The sequence below is a fragment of the Dermacentor andersoni genome, chromosome 7 (genome assembly GCF_023375885.2).
Source record: "Dermacentor andersoni chromosome 7, qqDerAnde1_hic_scaffold, whole genome shotgun sequence".
Taxonomy (NCBI): domain Eukaryota; kingdom Metazoa; phylum Arthropoda; class Arachnida; order Ixodida; family Ixodidae; genus Dermacentor; species Dermacentor andersoni.
Window position 1 is genome coordinate 24055843 of NC_092820.1, and position 23527 is coordinate 24079369.

The 23527-nt window shown below is 45.2% G+C and overlaps 1 protein-coding gene and 2 long non-coding RNA genes across 3 annotated transcripts; all 3 read left to right on the top strand.

Annotated features, from left to right (window-relative positions):
* Positions 1-241: 241 nt before the first annotated feature.
* On the top strand, positions 242-1418 carry LOC126535262 (uncharacterized). Its single transcript, XM_050182163.3, has one exon. It carries the CDS (start codon positions 273-275, stop codon positions 1416-1418), a length of 1146 nt encoding a protein of 381 aa, XP_050038120.2. The 5' UTR covers positions 242-272.
* Positions 1419-6353: 4935 nt separating this feature from the next.
* On the top strand, positions 6354-8558 carry LOC140219640 (uncharacterized). The gene is made up of 3 exons (XR_011895921.1): positions 6354-6408; positions 6587-6643; positions 8501-8558. It is a non-coding gene; the product is annotated as an uncharacterized lncRNA (long non-coding RNA).
* A 4992-nt stretch (positions 8559-13550) lies between these two features.
* LOC140219641 (uncharacterized) lies at positions 13551-18054 on the top strand. Its single transcript, XR_011895922.1, has 2 exons — positions 13551-14135; positions 17892-18054. It is a non-coding gene; the product is annotated as an uncharacterized lncRNA (long non-coding RNA).
* Positions 18055-23527: the final 5473 nt, after the last annotated feature.

The following is a 23527-nucleotide window of genomic DNA, read 5'->3' on the forward strand; positions in this document are numbered from 1 at the left end:
ATTGGCCAACAGCAGCCTCATATGGGGATGTGCTATATGACGAAATATGGCACCCGAAAAGAGTGAGAAGGCTTCTGTTGAAAAGAGAGTGTTTCAGAAAAAAGGTGAATTCATGGTCTGCTTATGATCTCCATATGCACAACACAACTGAGCTCCACTGTGCATGAATGGAAAATTTGACTGACGTTTATAGCAGTGTATCCTTTCTGCGTACCCGCCGTGGTTGCTCAGTGGCGATTCTGCTTCCGGCCACGGTCGTGAAAGGACGCAGGATGGCTGGCTCTTCGCGAGCAGTGATAACGGCCGATTCTGGCCGCGGAACATCGTTTTTGGACGGCCTGAAAGATTACAGGATTGTACTGCCGCCGCTGCCAACCGGAGAAGGACTGAAAACAATGGTTGTTCTTCACTGCGACACCGCTGGAAGGCCTTACAGGATAGAAGATTTCCGCCAGCCGATGAAAGAAGCCGGCGTCATTGAACAGGTGGGCGGTATTGGAGCGTACCAGATGTCGCACGTCTGGTTAGTCAACTTCCGTAGTGAAGAAGCCAAGAAAAAGTTGCTCGACATCGGGCATATTGTTGTTAAAGGGAAGACTTGCGTTGTCTTTGACCCTGAAAGGCAGGAAGTGCGGCTGAAGGTGCATTGGTGTGCCTTCAACGTCAGCAACGAAACTCTGAGGCGGGCGTTCGCCGAGTACGGCGAAGTGAAAGAAGTTTCGAGCGATAGATGGAAGACCGGCGGGTTTGAAAACGCCGACTCGACTACTCGCGTTGTGCGGCTGGTTCTTCGAGAAGGTGTAAGCCTCGAGCGCATACCCCATCAGCTGCGTATCGGGAACGGTACAGTATTAGTCGTCGTGCCCGGGCGTGCGCCGATATGTCTCCGCTGCCGCAACACAGGCCACATTAGGCGGGACTGCAAGGTGCCCAAGTGCAGCGAGTGCCACGCCTTCGGGCATGAAGAGGCTGAATGCACGAAGTCATACGCCCGCGCCGCGACTCGAGGAACATTCGGCGATAATAGTGAGCTGCACATGGACGAGGATGAAGCTGAGCAAGCTGCCTCCAACCCAGTGGTCGAGAGCCCAACGGCCGCAGCGCTGAGCGATGAAAAGGAAGGCGTCATGCCAGGGACTCGTGAGTCAGCGCCCAGCACCCCCAAGTCGGCAACCACGAGCATGGATACCAATTCACCGCATGATATTCCACGCCCTTCTGAAAAAAGCAACGAGGAACCCATGGAGTCTGACCCTGCGGCTGCGAAACGACGCCACGACGATGTCAGTGCAATGAGCCAGGAGCAACGACTGCGTCTCCTAGAACGCCAGTGGGGCGTAGGCGAAGGGAAAAAGCAGCGTGTCACCAGCGGGCTACGATCGTCGTCGCTTCCTCGCGACGACAACCCGAAGACCTAATAATGGAGGGACGGCACTACACGGCGCGGCGTTGTGCGCATGAAGGTAAGCGCCGTACTGGCGGCCTGGTCTTGCTTAACGATGGCGGCATTTGAAAGACACCTCGTAGTAGCCACGCTTAATGTCAGGGGTCTTTCATCCAGGAGGAGGCAAAATCAGCTGCTGAGACTCGTGACTGAGCAGGAATTGGATATTGTAGCGATACAAGAGACCAAAATCGAGAGTCAAGACCAGACCGACAGAATGGTGCTCTCGTTCAGTAGTCGGTATGATGTTTGCGTGTCTCATGCCGTGGGTACCTCGGCAGGTTGCATGCTGTTGATTCGCCAGTCTCTGGGAGCGATTGTGGAAAGAGTTGTGACTTGCGTTTTCGGTCGATGGATTGTCTGTGACATCACACTTGCTGGTTTGGAATTGCGTATTATCTGTATCTACGCACACACTAACACGGAAGAGAGGCGAAACGTTTTTGAGATAGTCGGCAACCATTGTGACACAGACCGTCTGCTTGTCTTACTTGGCGATTTCAACTGCGTAAGCATGGCACGAGACAAAACCAGTGCGACGCCCTACCGAGATGCGAGTACTGCCTGTTTAAGTGACATAATTGATCGCTGTCATCTAGAGGATGTTGGTGATTGTCTCGGATGTGGTTCTGGCGTTCGGTTTACCCATTTCCAAGGAACGAGTCACGCGCGTCTGGATCGGGCGTACGTATCTGTTGAACTGATACCGTACTGCAGCGAATACAGCGTACAACCAGTGCCGTTCAGTGACCATTGTCTTGTTGTCTTCCATGTAGGTAAAAGAAAAGGAACGAAAAGCAAATTTGTGTGGGAAAACTGGAAACTTAATGAGAAGCTTCTAAACGATGATATCTTCGTGGATCGCGTTACGTCGGCGATACACGAACTGCCAATGGCGGACAACGAACTTCTGGGAGCGAAGTGGGAAAGATTTAAGCAGGCTATGAAAATGATGGCAATTGAACGATCGTGCGCTATAAAGCAAAAGCAAAGGCTGCAGGAAAACACGCTGAGAGATGACCTAAAGTTTTTGATAATGCAAGAAGGAAAGCAGCCAGGCACTTGCACCGAAGAAATGCGCACCGTCAAGCAGAAACTAGAGGCAATAGATACGGAGCGATATCGAGGAGCGATCGTGAGGGCGAGGGCACAGCGGCTGTTAGCGGGCGAAATGCCCACAAAACGTGCTTTCGGCTTGGAAAAAAGGCACGCCCGCAAGAATGACATACCAAAAATAGAGTGGAACGGTGTAATCTTCGTAGACAAAGGAAATATAGAAAGGGCCTTTTATGAATACTACAGCGGGCTCTTTGGTTACACCAAAGTAAGAACCGAAGACTTCAAGACCCGTTTCCTCTCTTTAATGCCGCGGCTTAGTGATGATACGAAAGAGCGGCTAGAACTGCCCATTTCAACAGAAGAAGTGCGGAAAGCCATAGAAGACCTCAACCCGGGAAAGTCCCCAGGACCAGACGGGCTAGTAGCACCGCTTTATAAGGCATTCAAAGATGATTTAGCACCGGTTTTGGCTACACTGTTTAATGAGGCTTATGACAAGGATATGCTTCCTCCTTCATTTTTAACATCCCATACAATTTTAATACCAAAAAGCGAAGATGAAGCTAGACTGCGACAGGTTACCGCTTACCGACCCATATCCCTGACTAATGTAGACTACAAGATCTTCATGAAAATTCTGGCTAAAAGACTCCAAGCCGTGATGCAAGAATTAGTGGGACCACATCAGACCTGTGGTATCAAAGGTCGCACCATATATACCAACATACACACAGCCCGGTCCGTGCTCGAGTGTTGCGACGCTTTGCATGAAAGCATCGCAATGCTCCAGCTCGATCTAGAGAAAGCCTTCGACAGGGTGCCGCATGACCTCTTGTTCTCTGTTTTAGAGCACGTTAATGTCGGATCAGTCATCTGCCAAGGCGTAGCCATGGCGTACAGAGGATGCACGACGCGGTTGTTAGTAAATAAGGGGGTGGGAGCGCGCATCCAAGTGCAACGCTCTGTGCGTCAGGGTTGCCCCCTGTCACCATTGCTTTTTTGTTTGTATATTGAACCTTTTTGTTTGAGCGTTATTGAAAGCAACAGCGTTCATGGTTTTCGTTTGCATGCGGCGGAGGTCCGCATTCTCGCGTATGCTGATGACATTGCCGTATTCTGTGCTGACTACGAAAGCGTTCGTGTTGTGGTTCAAATTGTGAAAGACTTTTGTTCTGTGAGCGGGAGTGCTGTGAACTGGGCTAAGTGTTTGGGGTTCTGGCACGGCGACTGGCCCTTAACCCCAACGAATTTCGCAAACATGACTTGGACAGCAACCCCAGTAAAATATTTAGGAGTGCCGCTGGAGAATTATCGCGACAGTGAGCCATATTGGAAATGCCAAGTTGCTGAAATGCGTGAGAAGGCCGACAGGCTCAAAGGCTTCAGCTGGTCTATTTTCGCGCGTGCCACAATTTGTAACCTTTTTTTTGTAACCAAGCTGTGGTATGTCTTGCAAGCAATTCATTGTTCTCGCGTCAATGTGCAGAAGCTGCACCGTGTATTTGCGGTTTTTGTGTGGGGAAGCACTTGGGAGCGGACACGACGCACCAATCTGTTTCACCGCGTCCGCTCTGGAGGACTAGGTTTGGCCCATCTATATCTGCGTCAGTTGGTTAACCGATTTATGTTTTTTTCGTGACACGAATGACCCCTTTTTGCGAACTGTGTGTCAGGTTAGGTTGGGCAGGGTTTTGCCAAATTTGGTTGTTAGTTCGGAGAGTATGCAAGGGAGCATTTTTGGCTTCCTTAAAGAGGTGTACATGGCATGTCGCGTCTTGCAAGTGCGATTTTCGTTTGAATATTTGTCAGTGGTGTCGCGAAAGAAACTTTATAAGGACCTGTGTGAGGTCTTTCTTCCGGTACCGTTGTACAGGTCGTTGTACTGTGCAGGTCCATGGCAGTCAGTTCTAAAACGTGTGAAAAGAATGACTGTACCAGGCGGAGTTAAAAGTTTCTTCTTTAAGCTCCATACGAACACTCTTGAAGTCAAGACGTATTTGGAAGCGAAGGGTTTCTTTGTGCCTTGGGGAAATCATTGTTTCATATGCCGGAAGCCGGAAACTATCGAACATGTTTTCTTAGATTGTTGGGAAGCCCTTTTCTTTTGGGACATTCTCCAACGCACGATTAAAAAAGACTTACCGGTTGATGCTTTCGGAATTAGATTTCTACCCGTCGAGAGTGAAGACGGGGTTCCTTTTGACATGATTATGATATTGGGCCTGTACAGTATTTGGCGATCCAGGATGGCGGTCAGCCACGCAGACATTGATGCCAGGCCGATAAGACAGTATTTTTGTGAATCTGTTAGCAGAGCTATTGAAGGATACAAGATACAAGACCCAGTGCCTGAGTGGCTTCCAAGAATGGAAGCTTTGCTACACATGCGTGAATTTTAATCTCATCACGTAACCCCAAGTGAGGGCGACGTATTTTTAGCATACGTGTTGTGTTCTTCGCGCGGACTGATTTTGTAAACTGACGTGTTGAAGTCGGCAATAAAGAAAAAAAAAAAAAAAGTGGTTGCTCAGTGGCTATGGTGTTGGGCTGCTGAGCACGAGGTCGCGGGATCGAATCCCGGCCACGGCGGCCGCATTTCGATGGGGGCGATATGCGAAAACACCCGTGTGCTTAGATTTAGGTGCACGTTAAAGAACCCCAGGTGGTCGAAATTTCCGGAGTCCTCCACTACGGCGTGCCTCATAATCAGAAAGTGGTTTTGGCACGTAAAACCCCAAATATTATTATTATCCTTTCTGCAGACTGTTTTTTCACCAAGCCCAAGGGGTGGTTCAGGAGTTCTCTAAAGCAAAAAGATGGTTTTTATCCCCAAAGAAATTTGTTGCGTTACAGAGAAATTGCTGGTGTGCAGGATTCATATTAAGGCTGTACTTGCAACTTACTGAAGCACCTCTTATTGAAACTGATGATATGGATCCAGCATAATGTGCAGCCTTGCGCTCACATACACAGCATTCCAAGGTAAAGCGTCAGTAAATTTAATAACACTATGCTAGCTATACAAATTGTTCTTGCACAGGCACTTCAGCACTTTTGCCGAGCCTATATTTGCAAGAGTCTGGAGATGCACAATTAATGAAAATTCGTTGATTATATTTTTTTGTCACATTCGTTGTGTACATTTACATAGGAAATTTGAAGACGGTCATATTTGAGGACAACTACATTTTGTTTGGTTCTTATGAAGTACTTCTGTTCCGTTATATTCATAATAAAATTTGGCTCTCTCTGTGTGAATTTCACATTTAAAGGAGAGGGAGGAGTCGAAACAAGGCAAACCCATCATGTGACATAGCATATTGCGTATATCATGCCAGTGTAAAAGCCAGGCAAAGCTGATAACAGCTGTGCTCCTGCTCCCAGAATGCAAAAGAGGTTTTTGCATCAAGCTACATCATATGCAGTCTTTTCCCTATCTATTAAGATTATCTCTGCCCCTGAAGGTTAGATTAGCATACTGAGTATGAAATTGATATCCGGGAACACCAGTGCTTTAGTAGAATCAAAGTGAAGTTGCCTTCACATACAATTGCCTTGAAATTTCTAACACAGTTGCAAAATAAAAAAAAGTTTCCAAACTTTCGTTAACCACGTGTTGGTTTGCTGAAATTGTGTCTGCTGTGAACCACACAAACCACTTCTGCAAACATTTGTGTAGGTTGCATAAGGTATTTATTAATCTGCACTTTATCTTCGCAAGCACTGTAATGTTAAATGCAATAAAGGCACTTGCTTTGTGATCACTTTAGTAATGATGTCGCATTGCAGGAATGTATTTGTAATAACAGTGTTTGTTCCTATATGGTCTTTCAGCAGTTTGTGTTTTGATATTCTAGGGTCCACAACCCGTGTTGTGCCAGCACCAAGGGTGCACTGTCAGACGGGTAAGTCATTGTCTAATAATACAGGCGATTTGCATTATGCAGTACTCATCCTGTTATGTTGTGTTCACTGAAGCCATGCATGCCCAGCACACTGATGGTACCTAAGCTACTGTAGAGGGTTTTTTTCCCACGGCCGTCTAATTTCTTGACGTAGCTCACAAGTATTCCCTTTCTGTAGGACGTGCAAGACTCCCACTTCATAGGCCCACCGTCTCAGAGGAGTTGGCCCAGAGAGGTAAGTAACGTCCATGCTTTAGCTTGGAGCTTACATTGTATTATGCAATGCTAAAGTGGTAGGTCAACATGGCAGACCAAACAGGCAGCTGTTTACTACTTTTTTTCCAACTTTTGTTTGTCACAGTCTCAACTGGTGCACATTTATTCTTTTTTGTGCATCCGTTACTGTTCTGCTCTTGTGTAAGGTTACTTGATTTTCCTGACTGCGAGCACAAAGGAAGAATCCGAGTGGGAGGCAGTTGAGGAAGGAGGAATGAGGGGCACATGCTATTTGCAGCAAGTTTGCACTGTAGTGTGCTATATGTTAGTTTTCAGTGGTTACTTTTCCTTCCCTGGAGGAACACATATAGTACTTGCAATTCGGGGCACTTGAAAGAACTGTAGATGCCAACCTGCCAACTCTGCTTAATTTTCTATAAAGGACAGCTGCCATGCACAACTTCAATTTTGTATAGCCTTGTACACGTGATGCTCAGGTTGTGTGTTTTTCTTCCATTGGTGGCAAGTTTTTCGACTTTCATTTCCTTCTTTTTTGAGGAGATGAATATAATAACAAACGCTTCCCCTTTATTTTAACTTTGCATTTCAGTTCTAAATTTCATAAGTTATCTGCATACTTTCTTCGTAGGGCTTTTACTAAGATGCAGAAGGGTTGAAATTCGGGCCAATTGGTACATAATTGAAGGAAAAATAAGTCCCAAAACACAAAGGACAAGAAGAGAGGTTCACACCACAACGGCTGGACTATCAACTGAGCTTTATTAGAAATGGCGTAGTCCCAGCAAGGCCAGCAGAGCATGCACAGCAACAGCATCACTAATCACAGAGCATGAAAAGTCAAGTTATCGCATCTGTCGTGACCGAACTAAAAAGGCTAATTCTTTCTCAAGTAAGCGCACCGAGGTCGTACTAATGACGGCTGAATTAGTACAACCTCATTGCGCTTACTTGAAAAAGAATTAGCCTTTTTAGTTCGGTCACGACAGATGCGATAACTTGACTTTTCATGCTCTGTGATTAGTGATGCTGTTGCTGTGCATGCTCTGCTGGCCTTGCTGGGGCTACGCCATTTCTAATAAAGCTCAGTTGATAGTCCAGCCGTTGTGGTGTGAACCTCTCTTCTTGTTCTTTGTGTTTTGGGACTGTTTTTTTCCTTCAACTATGATCGAGCTGCATGGTTTAGTTGTACTGTACAAAATATAAATATCAGGAATATATTTCACATAAACAGTAGTGATGAAGCTATGGCTGAAGATGCAACATTCTCTTGTGTGAAAAGAAAACTACAGTGCAGTACATATTCTTTTTACATTTATACCTGTAATGGTGCTAGCTGTTTCTGAAATAAGTTTGGCAGCATATGCCACGTCATGTTACAGCTTAGCACAACAGCAGCACCATTGCCAAACCTGAAGGAAACTGTTGGCAGTGTGAAACACTGATGCACTTGTGCATTGATGTTTTGCATGCTTGATGATGTTTGTAAGAGGTGCTTGCTTATTTAAAGTGCAGCGATTTCACTTTCTATGGACTCTTTCACTTTTGCAAGTCAAACCATAATTGATCATGGCGGAAACATCTAATAACCTTGTAATTGGAAACATCTGTGAGGTACACCAAGAAAGTGCTTGAAATTTCCCATATTCAGTGCCTAATTTTCCCAGCTAAGAAAGTAAATATAGTAGAGCTAGCTTAGTGTCAATAGGCAAGTAAAAGCCATCAAGAAATTCTGTGATATGTTTAATATCAGGTGAGTAGAGAAACTAAGGAAAATAGGCAACCATCAGCTAAATGGCGGGTGTGTGTAGTCGTTGAATATAGGTGCAGTAATTATGCGAATATTCTTATTCCTCAGAATCTGCAACTGTCCAAAAGGATGCTGCTGCTGCTGTTGCTTCAGAACCTGAGATTCCTCAGAACTACAATGCTGCAGCATCAAATTTTAACAGCTTAGAAGAGTTGGGTGAGGAATATTTATATGTTAAATGATTTGTTTCTACTATATCTGTCTTCTGGTGTATGTGGCATTGTCAACATATTTGTTAGGGCAAGTTTTACAAACAGTGTGAACTTGTAGAAGGGAGTTGCAAGGTGTTTATCAAGATTTATTGGTGCCTTAGGTTCGTACAGGGAAGCAAAGGATAAGAGGTACTAAGATAAATATTCACATTCATTTATTCTCCTAGAAAGCTGGAATTCAAATTCTTTATGTGTTTTGTAGGTTTTGCACTCACTTAAGTTGATTAGTGCGGAGATATGGGCTTATTGGTATGTCATCATGAAGTTTTTTTGGTGTAGCGCAATTAGTACATGGATGTAGAGCAAGAACAAGACTGACCGTTTGTGGGTTCTTTTCGTTATCTGTGCACTAGTTGCACTACACCAAAAAAGCACTCATGCAACTTCTAGCTTTTTGAAAAAAGGTTCTAAGCAGCTTTCATGTACGTTACATGCTTCCGGTAGCATATTCATGTGTATGAGGTGCTAGCGATATTACAATCCATGCTGCCATGCATTGGTCTTGTGTTTGGCTTAGCTTTACTATGTTTGCTTATCTAAGCACTGTTACAGAGATGCTTGTGCATAAAGCAGTTGGCATATGGCTCTTGAATGAATAACCTAATTTTTAACCAGTATGAAATAAAGAAGCCACTGCTTTTCAAGCATGGTTCATGGGAACTCATTTTTTCTGGGATGTAATTGAGGTAATTTTCATGTACTTTGCGTGTATTTTACAGAGCTCTCACACTCAGTAGTGGTGAATCTGCTGCATCCTTCTGTCACAGGTGCTTGCGAGTAGGTGTTTTCACTGCCAGCCTTCTAAAAAAAATAAGTAAATAGCACTGGAAGCAGCTGATATGATAGAGATCATAATGTGACTGAGTCATGCATTCATTCATCTGAAGATGCAGCCACCACAGCAATCTCTCCACTATTTAAATCTGTTTGAATGAGTGAGACAGTCATTAGAGTATGCATCAAACTTTTGTTGTACATGCAGGCTGTGGAGTGAAAGGAGATGAAAATTTGTGGCACGTTTACAGCCTGGTGGATTTTTTTAAAGCCTTAAAGGAGTACTCACACAAAAAATTTTCTATCCTGCTTTTTCTGGTGCAATAAGTAGCTAATGACCCAGTCATCACGGCACGAAACATCATTGGCTTCAGAGCGTGACAGGCAATTATTTGGAGTCTTGTCTGTAGTGACCAGTCCAATTTTTGGTTTCAGAGAGCTGCAAGATAGGACAAACAAGGAATGTAAAAACAGTTGGACACGTGATCGCAAAAAACTGTGACGTGCTCGCGGGCGTGCGAGATTCGTGATGCTAGTTGGTCTGCTACGCCTGCACATGCTTTGCGATGTCCTCGCCATCATTGTTGTTCTCATTTTCATTGTCCAGCGATGACTATTTCCTGGTTGCGCAAGTCGTCACCGTATTAGACGTGGTCAACCACTTTTGATTGGCTCCACTACAAAACAGCGACTTGGAAAGTGTGACTAGCGACAGCTATCATTATGCATACGCACTGCTACAAGAAGTACGAAGCATTCGTCCAGGGCGCTTAAGGAATGAAGCATATTCCGGAGCACGAGACAAGACAGGATAAAAGTTGGCACAGCATCAGGCTTGGGAACATAGTCTTGGGGGAAGATCATCGAACAGCTTTGGTTTTGTTTATACCAGGCATGTTTGAAATGAAACGAGCAAATCTGGCTGCTCTTCAGTGGGGTACATTCTAAGCATCCAGTGGCACGCACAAACTCGGCCCACTTCTGCCACTTATCACACCAATGGTATAGCGAACGAGCAAGCCAGGTGAGCTGGCGACCGCTGGCAAACGGCATATAGGCCTAGCTCGCTGGATGTAGGATCCGAGGCCGATGGCCCTTGCGACCCCCCCACAGCTTGTAATAAAGCACCTATATTCGTCAACAGAATCAATGCCTGCACATTTATGTCGCTCATAAGAGACAATATTATTGGTTTTCCCGATGCCATTGGTAGCGATGAGAAACCACGCTGGCCAGGCGAGCTGCTTCACAGAGACGATTGCTGTGGGGGCTGCGCTGACTGCTTGCGAGTCAAAATCACTCCAGTGATTTACTATATTGCGCATCATTTTATAACATGCACACTTCTGAAGTCGCTTTACTGCACGAGTTACTTTGTGTCGGAAAGAAATTTTTGCTGATTTTTGTGCCGCTGTCAGCGGCGAGAGATGTCAGTGTCGTGACCAGGGAAAAAAAGAAGACTGGGATGTTCAGAGCGGCGAGAAACTTGCTCGCTGGACCCGTTGCGATGACATCGCAAACCCGTAACGTAGCATTTTCTCGGTTGTGTACGATCCTTCCTAGATGTCGATGTCGCGAGGTGCTGCGTTTTGCAATTGGCTGCGCACACATACTGTAAAATTGATTTTAAATATGTTCTAAGCTGTATTTGCCGTTGATATTTTGCAGACGATGTATGTGTGCCCACATAAATGAACCTTGCATGTTAACCCGACTTCGAAATTTTGTGTCGGTACTCCTTTAATGTCTGAAGCTGCTTAGGTCACTCAATATATGTGATAAATTTGTGGTTATTCTGCAGAGTCTGTGGAAACCTCGGCACCATTACCATTGGAAGATATAGGTAAGAAATAGTGTGCTACTGGTAATGTTGTGAAGGAAAAACATTGTTCAATTTTATATCTTGTGTAGAACCTAGCTCAGTGCAGAAGATTTAACAGCTTTGTCTTCCTCGTGCGAATAGGAAACACATGTTAGTCATCATCGTCATGATCAGCTTATTCAGATTGTACACGTGGACCACCTTTCGTACTGGTGGCCAGTTTACACTTGTCCCACCTCAGCCAAACCCATTTTATGCTTGAATATTTGCGAATATTATTGCTCCAATCCATAGCACTTGGGAGAATAAGAAATGATGAGGCAGTAACACTGATCTGGACACCCTGCCACCAATAAGGGAATGGCCAAATTGCATTATATGTCACCTTAAAAGCACATTTCAATACAAACCATTCTGTGCTTCTACAAGGTACATTTCTGGAAGTTTGTCTTGCCTTGTTGGGGGGCCTCTTTCACAAAAATTGTCTGGTGGTGGTTACCCACTAGGGTTACCCAGTGCAACAGCCTGATGGAATATCCATTATGCCACAGGCGCATGCATGGCATTAGAGAATAATTAAATCCTGGGGTTTGACGTGCTAAAGCCACTTTCTGTTTATGAGCCACACCATAGCGGAGGACTCCGGAAATTTCGACCACCTGGGGTTCTTTAACGTGCACTTAAATCTAAGTACACGGGTGTTTTCGCATTTTGCCCCCATTGGAATGCGGCCGCCGGGGCCGAGATTCGATCCCGCGGCCTCGTGCTCAGCAGCCAGACACCATAGCCACTGAGCAACGACAGGTCATTAGAGAATAGCAGCCTACCACAATTCCTCACATGTGCAAGCTACTGCTTTAAAATGCTTGACATACATCGCATTGCATAGCAAGTTTGCTCCATCATGCAAGCATGCACCACTTTTGTGATTGCCGCAGTTCATCCGCCTGTGAGGTTAGCCTTGGTCATACCGGAATAAGTTGAATGTTTCATCTCTGGTGAACAAGAAATCAGTTGCCTTGCCATCCTTTGCTGTTGCCACAAACACATACAAGCATGTTGCACCATTTTCATGGATCCCCAAATGATGCTATGCGGCCCTAAAGTTGTTGGGCAAGTTGGTTGATACTTGAAACCTGCCACGGTGGCGTTGTGGCTGTGGTGTTGGGCTGCTAATTCCGAGGTTGTGGGATCAAATCCGAGCGGCGGAGGCTGCATCTTGATGAGGGCAAAAAGCAAAAACACCCATGTACCAAGCATTGGGTGCATGTTGAAGAACCTCAGGTAGTCAAAATGAACCCAGTCTCCCACTATGGCGTGCCTCATAATCCGATCGTGGTTTTGGCATATAAAAACACTACAACCTAGTTTTCTTTTATACTTGAGGAAGGTGGCATGGCATTGCATGGCAAATAAAATGCAAAGAACATATGGTGGGGCAGCATGGGCTGCTCACCATATGGCTGCCTGATTTATTGCAGTCTTGCTGGCATGTTTTTTCCAGTCTTGTAGGGGCTGTGATGAATTGGTTGTGGGTGGCGCCTACGCTCTCCAGTGTGTTCTTTGTTCTATTTGCGCTACATTAGTGTCCCTATATGCTAGATGGCTAGTTACCTAGCTGTGTAATGCTTTGCCTAACATTGATTCCCACAGTGTGTGGGATCTGCATAATTGGCTGCCAGAGGGCTATAAGGATTAGGACACAAAGGACAGGAAGTTTATGTACTTGAGCAGCATCCTTGGTTTTATTAAAGGCAAGCTTTATGAATTTATTTATCCCTTAGGCCCTGAAGTGATGTACAATTTTGATTTTCTTATTTCTTGAATAATTTTTAGCTTTAGTTTGTTCGTTTAATGTTTATGAAAAAAATGTACACTTGGTAGGGTAAATACTCTGCTGACTGTGACTGTTTCCATTTTCTTACCACCCTTTCTGTTACTATAACAGGGTGCTAGTTATTCGTTCTATGCAATATATTATTTAGTCCTAGGAATTCTATTATACCAATTTCTTTGTTCTTGCTTACACTGTTTGTAATTTGTGCGTTAGAAACCTCATTTTGTTGTGCAGGCGATCTTCATTGTGAGGAGGCTGTAGATTTTGAGCACGCCACCTCAGACTTTGTGATAGGCTCCAGAAGAGATGACGGAAAGGTAATCACACCAAATTTATTAGCTGCAGATATTGCCTGAATGTTGCCACAAAGTGATCAATTCAGTTGCAGCTTGAATGAGCTGAATTTATTCTGTGACAGCTCGCAGGCATGCATATGAAAGTCCTACCTGTACCTGCCTTTCGGCAAGACAGTCGTTGGGCGATTTTCAACTACTACACAGCCTGACTCAGTGGTTGCAAGCCACGCAGTAAACAGTGTGCTGGTCAGCCAGACCAGCACATGCACCAGCAGTTTGCGACCACTAAGTCCAATTTTTGTAATTTTCAGTTTTTGTGAGAACTTTTAAAGAAACTCTATGGAGAAGCCACACTCTCCATTTTGTGTGCATAAGTGATATATTGTGCATTCAAGGAAATCTGGCATGACACTAGTTATGGAGTTGACAGCTAGCCCTCTGATAAAGCAAAAAAAAAAAAGTGATATAGACCTGTCAGTGCTTCTAATTTGTGAGTGATTATTTCTTTCTGTAATGCAGGTTTATGCAGGCAGTGGCTTCTGGTTGGACCAGAAATCCTGGGACTGCTTGTTTAGTGCCTCGACAGATTCTATGTTTTGCAGAAGCGCTGCTACCGTGTTATGGACGGCAGAGCAATTAAAGACGAGGAGTGTGACGGGGACACTTTCGAACAAAGCCCGTTCGCTTGGCTACACCGAGGCAAAGCCACCACTCACGCCAGAAAAAATCTCGTCTCTAAAGGGTATATATCTTTTTCCTGTGGCCTTTAGAAAGTTTACATATTGATCTTGTGCATGTTTTATATTTTTATTATAATGTGGTTTATTCTACATAAAACTGGCACATCAATTTTGATTAATTGCCTTGTGTTATGTTCTACCATTGAATAATGGAAACAAAATATTTTAGCTCTGTTATTTGTGCATGTGATGGCCAATTCAGTATTTGTGCAGCAAAAAGAAAGTTGAAGGCTTGTTTATTTGAGTTATTGTTACCATGGTCTTTCAGCCGATAGTACAGTAAAAGCTCGTTAATTCGAACCGCAAGGGGAAGCCGCTTCAGTTCGAACTAACAAAAGTGAAGGAGAACAACAGTACACGGCGATTTGGAAGTAGTAGGGCATGCCAGAAATTTAATGCTTTAAAATGTCCGTGATCGTAGCCTGCCTTTTTTCCTTGAAGGTGACAGCTAGCACTTCTTGCTCTAACGAGCTAATGTGGCGGAAGGCCTCCTCTTTGCCTTCTTTAAAACTGAAGAAGAGACGGGCAGCATTCAATCCAGCCATGACCTCCGCAGCGGAGGGCCTCACTGGCGCGTCGTCTTTCTCCTCCTCCTCGTCACTGGCAGCGACAGGTTCAGCGCTTCTGACCTGAGAAATTATGTCCTCATCTGTCAGCGCACCACACACCACTGCACTCTCGTCCATGTCGACAAAGTCAGCAAAGGAGATGTTGTCCAAAACGTCCGCCATGGGAGCGGTGACGCCGTCTTCGGGCGCAGCTGGCTGGTTTCCTCCTTGTAGAGCTTGTGCGCCGAAGCCACAGTGGCGATAGCAAGTTGCTATCGTAACTGCAGTTACTTGCTCCCAAGCACGCACATGCATGTGTAGCGCACTTAGGAGCGTCACCTGATAATTATTGCACAAAATAATTTGCTCCAACAAATGGCGCCGGTAAAATGATTTAAAATTTTGAATGATACCTTGGTCCATGGGCTGCAGTGCCGCTGTAGTGTTAGGTGGAAGGAAGGCTAGCTCAATGGCCTTCGTCTCAATGTTGACCTTATGAGCCCAACAATTGTCACCGAGCAGGAGGACTTTCCGTCCACAACGCTCAAACTTTTTGTCCATCTTCGCTAGCCACTGTCCGAACAGTTCCCCCGTCATCTATGCCTTTCTGTTGGCCGCGTAGTCCACCGGGAGGGACGGGATCTGGGTGGCCAACGTAGAACGGAGAGGAGGCAGCCGCTGCTGCCTTCTGGCTGACCCCGCGCCGGTTAGATCTTCTGCCGATTTTGCTTTCTCTCGCCGTTCTCTTTGTTCCGGAGGCGATGCAGCCTTGTGTGTATGCAGGAGGTGCGCTTCTCTGGCAGTGTGCCAGGCGCCATGCCGCCGGCACCGTGGCGCGTAGTTCGAATTATCCATGGCGGAACCTTCTCGCGCTTGAATTAATGGGCTTTTTTATACACAGACTTCTGGGGAGCTTGACCAGACAAAATCGTACAGTTCGAATTATCCATAAATTCGAATTATTGAAGTTCGAAATAATGAGCTTTCACTATACTTGTCTGGCAACTGTTTTCTATATTTTGCTCTTACAGTGAAACCTCATTAAACCGTAGTTGGCCGGAGCTCGGGAAAAGTACTTACTAAACAGCAGTACTGCTTAACCGAAATAGCATGAGATCGCCCACTTACCTGTCAAAAACTGAACTCTGAGAGAGTGCGATGAAAGGGGGAAAGAACAAGCAGTATTTATTCACTTTGCGCAACAAAAGTGTTATTTTCGTTTGATGCCGTGGCGGCCTAGCAGCAACAACAGCGGCCTGTCGTCGGCTCACTCATAATTTGCTCATTTGCGCAAGATGCGTGAGGCAGCCAATCGCAGTCGAGAATTCTGATACGCATCGGGCTTGATCATGATCAAAAGTGTTCACTGGTGTTACTGAAGCTGCGAGCCAGCTTTTCAGCCAGCCCCCTCTTCTCGCCAAGCACTCGCATGACAAACTTCTCATTGACATTGCATGTTCTCCATGCATGCAGGCGGTAGCGCTGCAGAAGTTGCGGGGCGCCTTTTTCATTGCCGGGTGCTGTTCTCATCGTGGCGATTGCATTCATGAGGCTGACGTAACGCGCAGCTTCTGCCACTGTCGGGCCTGAATCGTCCGTGCTGTCGCTTTTCATGTCGTCTTCGTCACTGTCGCTGGTTGACACTTTGGCAACAACAGAGGCAACAATGGCGAAAAGTCGAACCTTGTAGCCGACATCTCTTCACGGTCGCAGCAGCGCTGCCAAGCAACTTCGCATTCTAAATGCCACGTACCGTAGCCAACAGTAGATCCTTGTTGTGTGCCAGCACCGACTTCTTCGTATCACGTTCGATAGCACGAACGATGCCTATTTGTTCTTCTATGCTGAGCACTCGGCGTCTTTTTTATCCGAGCTTCCGTATGACGCGAGTCCTTCTTTGCACGATGCCACAATGCTCTCTAGCGTGGCGCCGAAATGATGTTGATGTGGCTTCACGCGCAAACGCACAGGATGCTTGGAGGCCGTTCTGATTTCTGAGGCGTGTTCTGCCGGGCTGCTCGATGGAGACCACGCACTGCTGTGATTGTGCGATCAAAAGTGGAAACGCTACTTGTTAACCGATATGCACGCAATAAGCTGGTACGGTTTATGCGGATACAAAAAATTATTTTCAATGGGCACTGAGTCGGCGATTTCACTGTACTACTTTTAAAACGAAACTACTGTTTAAGCGGGTACAGTTTAACGAGGTTTTACTGCGCTAGATTTCTGACTACAATTTTGCACAAGAACGCAAGCTGCAATCACCGATGCATTACTGAAGTTAGTGCAGCAACTTGCTGCACTCGGATAGTTAGCCATATCTTTATTTGTCATCACTGTAGGTATACTAAGATGCTCATTATGGTCAGGTGTTAACAGTGCTCATGCATTGCAAGTCATATGGAGCAAAATGTGGTACTATCGGCATCAAATAAAACGTGAACAGTGGAGAGCATAACTGAAGGGTTAGGGTGGACCGTCCAGTCATCACCATCGGCAGGCGTGCTCATCCGGTTTGAATATACTACATGATGATGCTCCCCCTTTTCGTTTCTGTTCTGGCTCTCTTTTATTTGAATGTGACAGAACAAAAATTGAAGAAAACAGAAGCTAAAATATCAAAGTACAGGGTGAGTATTATTGCCCATTGCGGTGAAACCGTATATGCTATTGGTGTCAAATGAAACGCAGTGGTACAGTTTGCACTGTCGTCATTACTCTGCCATAACCTTTCGCTTTCAAATAAAAGAGAACCAGAACAGAAACTAAAATATTGCAGTATAGAGGGAACATCATTGTGTAGGACGGTCAAACCGGAAGTATGTGCACGTCAATGGTGTCGATTGCATGGGCGCAGACTTTACCTTCAGTTAGGAGCTCCGTTCGTCATTTCATGTCGATAGTATCTCACTAGCAGTAGGTGTAACAGCTTTTATACATGGATGCTTCATAGCTTCATATTAAATATGAAGTAATCAAGCACACCACTGTTACACACGACTGTGCAGAACAATAATAGCGCACTTATTTTTTTTAAGGAAATTAATTCATGCGTTCACAAGCAGTAGTGGCTTCCTTTGCAAACTAAATTTGTCTTTGCCTACATACTGTGCTTCAGTGACTTCTGAATGTGCCCATGGAGTAATAAAGAACTGTGCTTAGTTCTGTGTTTTCTTTATGAGGTTAATAGTTTCACTTTCTATGCAGCGATGCTTGCCATCTACATGGGCGACGTGACAAAGGAGGTGGCGGACAAGCGATTGAAAATGGTCCGCAAGCATTTGTCACAAAAGCTTGGTGACGTGCAGCGGCGCTGAATTGTGTGTATCAGCCACGGACATTAAGGTGTTCAATAAATCTATCAGTCGGAGCCTTCAGGTTTCCAGATGTCACATCAATGCATACTCTCATGCCATGGAGGAAGAGTAGATTTTAATGAAGAGAAAGGAGAAGAGGTTGGCCTGGAGAGCTTGTCTCTAGCCTGCTATCTTCCCTGGGGAAAGGGGAAATGGTAATGACAGGGAAGGGTAGGTGGCGGGTGATTGTTATGGTACAATGAGCTACTATATACACATCCAATATGCGGAGGCGTACTGTAGATGCAATACACGCAAGAGTAATCTTGTCCACACAATAAGTTATCATGCAAACCCATTTTGCACTGTCCATGTCTCGCAGGTTCTAGAGGCGATCGTCTAAACCAGTCTCATGTAGAAAGTTCAAGAGACTTTATGGCACGTTGGGCACAGTCAACTGTTCACCACGTGCCCAGAATCTTTTCTTCCTAAAAGGGGCGATAGTCCAAGCAGTCAACACTAGCTTTAAGTGTTCTTCATTCGCCCGCTTAGTGAGGGCACACACAAAGTACTTGAGCTATTGTCTCGGGAGTGTGACAGACACTACAGTGCTGAACATGAAGGCTGTGATGTGCAATTTTGTTGCCTTTGACCCTCCTGTTGCATGTCACCCAGAAAGAGTATAGAGCACCAACAAGATGACATAGGATGGGACACACTCAAGCATAAGTGTGTGTTACCCATTGTGTCCTTGTTTTGTTCTTGCCCTTTTACTCTTCTGTCTGTGCTGTTTTGTTGCAACTGTTACATCTGTTCTACAAATAAAACGGACTGTGCTAAAGTTGCACCAACCAGAGGGGTGGTCAATGCAAGTGTGGGAGGATTTATTCATTTTTATTTATTTATTTATTGCCGAAGGATACTGTTGCATCTCTTCTAACTGGTCACAACTGATTGTGATATAGAATCGTCACTTACAGCGCATACATAGACGAGGGACCTCGTCTATGTAGGCGCTGTAAGTGACGATTGATACCATTGAATACGAACTAGCCCGTACCCAAACCTTGCTGTGATACAGAGGTTCCTAAACAGGAATAAAGTACCTCGGAAAGGCTGGCTATATTTGAGCAAGCAGGTGGCAATTAATGAACCGGCCTGTTAACAAGTTTTTTTCCAGGCTGCCTGACTATATGTATGTTTTTGTGGTCCCCTCTGTTGTCTGCAGCACCTTTGTTAAAGTCGGCTGCTGTATATATAGTACAGCCCTATTTGTTATGCGACAGTGGTTATGCTATATAGCTTTTGAAATCTAGTCTGGCTTCTGTGTTAGCTGTAAAGTGCATGCCTTTGTTCATTCATCCAGTAATAATATATTCTGGTCAGTTGTTATTTTTTGTTTTCTGCATCCTCAGGCATTCTTGCTATGACAACAAAGTACTTATATAATAATCATAGTGGTAAGATATTTGCAGCAAGAGCAGTCCTCTGTGTTGTCACCCTGCTACAATACAGCATTTTAGCGGAACATTTCACCGAGCCTGTGCCAAAGAAAGCAGAATGAAAGCTTCATTCCATTCATGCTGTCTTCGGTTAGTACAGGAAGCATCTTCAACAGCAGTTAATGCGGCAGTTTTTCAGGTCACTTTGTTGTTATTGAATGACCGACTCATGATAAAGCATTTAGTACAATTTTGTCATTTTAATTATCTCTAATACTGTAAGCCTGTATTCTTGCCCACATATAATGTTTTTTCCCTACATTTCTGCAAAAGTACCCTTGCTGTAAAATATGAATGGTGTATATTTTCCATTAAGACAGTATATTCTGCATTTCATGTTTTTTCTCTTCCCATCTGCTTCAAAAGGGGAGGCTGTTCCAGAATTTTCTTCAAGACAGTTGGTTTTGCACCAATTTCGTCAATGCAACAACAAAACCGAACTGCTCATGTCGAGTGCAAATAAAGCTTCAGTTACCTCAATTTTGTTTGTCCTGTTAAAAATGGAGTGTAGAATGCGCACATGCCTGCCTACTGACTGGCATACAAGCTGGTTGAGACACAACAAAAATGTTAGTCCTTCAGCCTGCGTAGCAGCTGTGCCAATACGTCTTAAAATTGATGCAATCATGCATTTTTGCCATTAACCGATAAGCTAGTAGGGAACGATAGACTGGTAGAGACCGATAGACTGGTAGAGCCCGATAGACTGGTAGACCATCAGACTGGTAGACCGGTAGACCATCAGACTGGTAGACCATCAGACCGGTAGACCATCAGACTGGTAGACCATCAGACTGGTAGACCATCAGACTGGTAGACCATCAGACTGGTAGACCTTCAAGGTCCAAAATTACGTATAGCCATCAGACATGTAAGCCAGTAGCTTGATGGAATTTTTGACTGGGTGTTCTCTACAACATATAAACTTTCCTGCAATCTGGTCTCTGTCTGTCCTACATTACCCTTGGCACTCCATATGGTTATGTCGTCGGCATATACCACATAATGTATACCCTCAATTTTCTCCAGATTTCTTGCAACCTTGGACATTGCTAAATTAAATAGCATGGGTGAGAGCACAGCCCCTTGTGGAGTGCCCCTATTTCCCAAATTCTTAGCTTTTGATTTAAGCTCACCCAGCATGAGTTGTGCAGTTAGATTTCTAAGAAAGTTCTTAATCATGTTAAATAGTCTCTTACCTAACCCCATCTCTGAGAGGACGTCAAGTATTGCCTTATGCTTTATACCATCAAAAGCTTTTTCCACATCGAATTCCAAAAGAGCTTTCGTATGCGCTGGGCTGGCCTGTATAAGTTGGTGTTTGATCAGCAGCATAGCATCCTGTGTTGACAGCCCGGGACGAAAGCCGATCAAGTTGTATGGGAGGATGTCGTTCTGCTCAACGTATTTAGTGAGTCGATTTAGGATGACATGTTCCATAGCTTTGCCTAGACAGGACGTTAAGGAAATAGGACGGAGGTTGTCCAGAGTGAGTTGTTTTCCTGGCTTTTGTATGAGGATAGTATTGGCCACCCTCCATTCCTTTGAGTATACCCCTTTTCTCCAACACTCATTGAAATGTTCAGTTAGATAAGAAATTGATTCATCATCCAGATTTCTTAATATCTTGTTAGTTATTCCGTCAGGTCCAGCCGCCGATCTACTATTAAGACTGTGAAGAGCCGCCCTCACTTCACTCTCAGTGAAGTCCCGGTCAAGTTCTTCACATATGCCTCCCGTATATTCGGGGCTCTCGTCTTCTTCGTTTGGCTGTTTAAGTGGGAGATATTTGGCTGCGAGACTATCCATGATATCCTTCTGTGTTTTATCTTGGCTTTCCTGATGAACCAACCTAGATATAGCTGTTCCCTTGCTTGTCCTTGTTTCATTCTCGTTGAGCAAGTGCTTGATGAGGTTCCAGCTACCTCCATGCTTCAGTCTACCATACCGAATTACAGATCTCATCCCACTGTTGCTTCACGAGAGTCTTCGAGCGATCATCAATTTCTCTGTTTAATTGCGCAATTTTTTTCCTTAGCCTTCTGTTAAGTCTCTGCGTTTTCCATCTCTGTAATATAGACTGTTTGGCCTCAATCAGATGCGCCAGCCTGCTGTCCATAGCCTCAATATTTTCCTCTGTCCTCATTTCTTTAGTGGCCTCTTTGACGTCCTCTCTGAGCTGGGTGACCCACGTCTGAAGGGGATCCTGCTTGGCATCTAAAGGCCCCACTTTTCCTTCTGTTCGCCCTGATTTTTCTGAACTGATCCCAATCAGTGAATTTGAAGATTCTAGTTTCCTGTCTCGGTATGCGTATGGTTATGTGTATGACATAATTATCGCTCCCGAGATCCATGTTTGAATTTTCCCAATTGGCTCCTCTTGAGTTGTTTACGAAAGGAAGATCTGGTGTGGAGTCCCTGCTTGTGGACGTGCCGCAACGGGTGGGATACGCCGGATCAGTAATCAAGCACAACCCCAAATCCATGGCAAGACCCTATAGCTCCTCTCCCTTCTTTGTGTTCCAAGTGTATCCCCATGTGTGATAGGGAGCATTAAAGTCCCCTCCAATAATGAGCGGGCAGTTTTTGGCAACCGAAAGCGCCTTGTTGAAGAGTGCTCTAAACCTCTGTCTCATGTCGTTAGGACTGTTGTAAATATTTAAACAGAAAATGCTTTGCGTCTTACCTCTGTTCCTTTTAAGTATTATCTCAACTAGAATAAATTCAAACCTGGAATGTCTAAGATGAATATCATGCTCAATGTATGGCAACTTTTTGTCAACGAGGGTCGCCAACCCCCTCCCCGTGTTTTTTGTCTCTACATATAAATTTGTACCCAGTAAGCATAATTTCGTCCACTAAGGTTCCCTGCAGCATAATTACTTTTGGCCTGGCCTCAGATAACCTGATCACCTATCGCAGTGCTGCTTTTTTGTGTTGGAACCCACGACAACTCCATTGCCACACGTTAAATCCTTGATTACTCTCCATTGTTATTAGGTGCGGCTGCCTTTCTATTACCCACTACTTTCCTCTTTGTGATGGCGCCCGACAATCCAGGAATGGACGTCATACTATCCGCCTCCGATGGCAGATACTCATCGTCGTCATCCCCTCGCGTCTCAATTTTCCTAAGTCTTTTCTCCGCCGTTAGTCTCCATTTCCACAATTGGTCCACTTTAAGGTTGGTCGTTTCCACTGTCTCTCTTATCGCTTTAATTGCATCTTTTATTTCAGTGAGGGCTGAGAAGACTGACTCATCCTCGGAACTCACCGCCCTCTTTTTGGGGGCAGGAGAGCTGGATTCTCCTGGATCGCTGCTTTTGCTTACAGGTCTATCTATCTCTACTCTAGCAGGGCTCGACTGGTCTTTTTTTACGAAGCTCCACTACCTGCCTGGTCAATTCTTCATTATCTTTTATTAAAGCAGTTACTTCTTTAATTAATTGCTCTATTCTGGCATCATTGTCATCACCCACAGCAGCCGAGGCGCCCCCAGCAACTCTCGCCATACCTTTTACTTTGTCAGCCCAAGTGGTTCCTGGCGTCTTCTTCTCGCCAGGCATTGAGTCCCTTTGCACGAAACGCACCTGCGCTTCCCTTGACTTGGAGCGCCTTCTCTCCCTGGATAGTGAACGATGCCTGGATCTGGTGCGACTCCTGGAGCGCGAGTGCTCCCTGTCCTCGGGGCGATGGTTGGGCGCCAGCTGTTGCGCTTCCGACTGCACTCTTGTTGACGACCGAGTCCTGTTGCGCTCTCTTCGACGAAGTCGTACGACGCAAGGGATTTGAAATCTCTGCTTACAAAACTTGTCGCCGGTAGGGTGATCGCCTTCACAAAATTTACACTTAGGTACACACACATGTTCATCTCCTGGGTTGCGAGTTCCACATCCCCTGCACTGAACAAAGTCAGGTGTTGGACACACATCAGAGCGGTGCCCGACTCTTCCGCAGGTGAAGCAGTCGTCGAATTGCTTCCTGTAGAGGTAGCATCTCACTAGTGTGGTTCCTACCTGGCAAAATTGGGCACTTCGAGTCCATC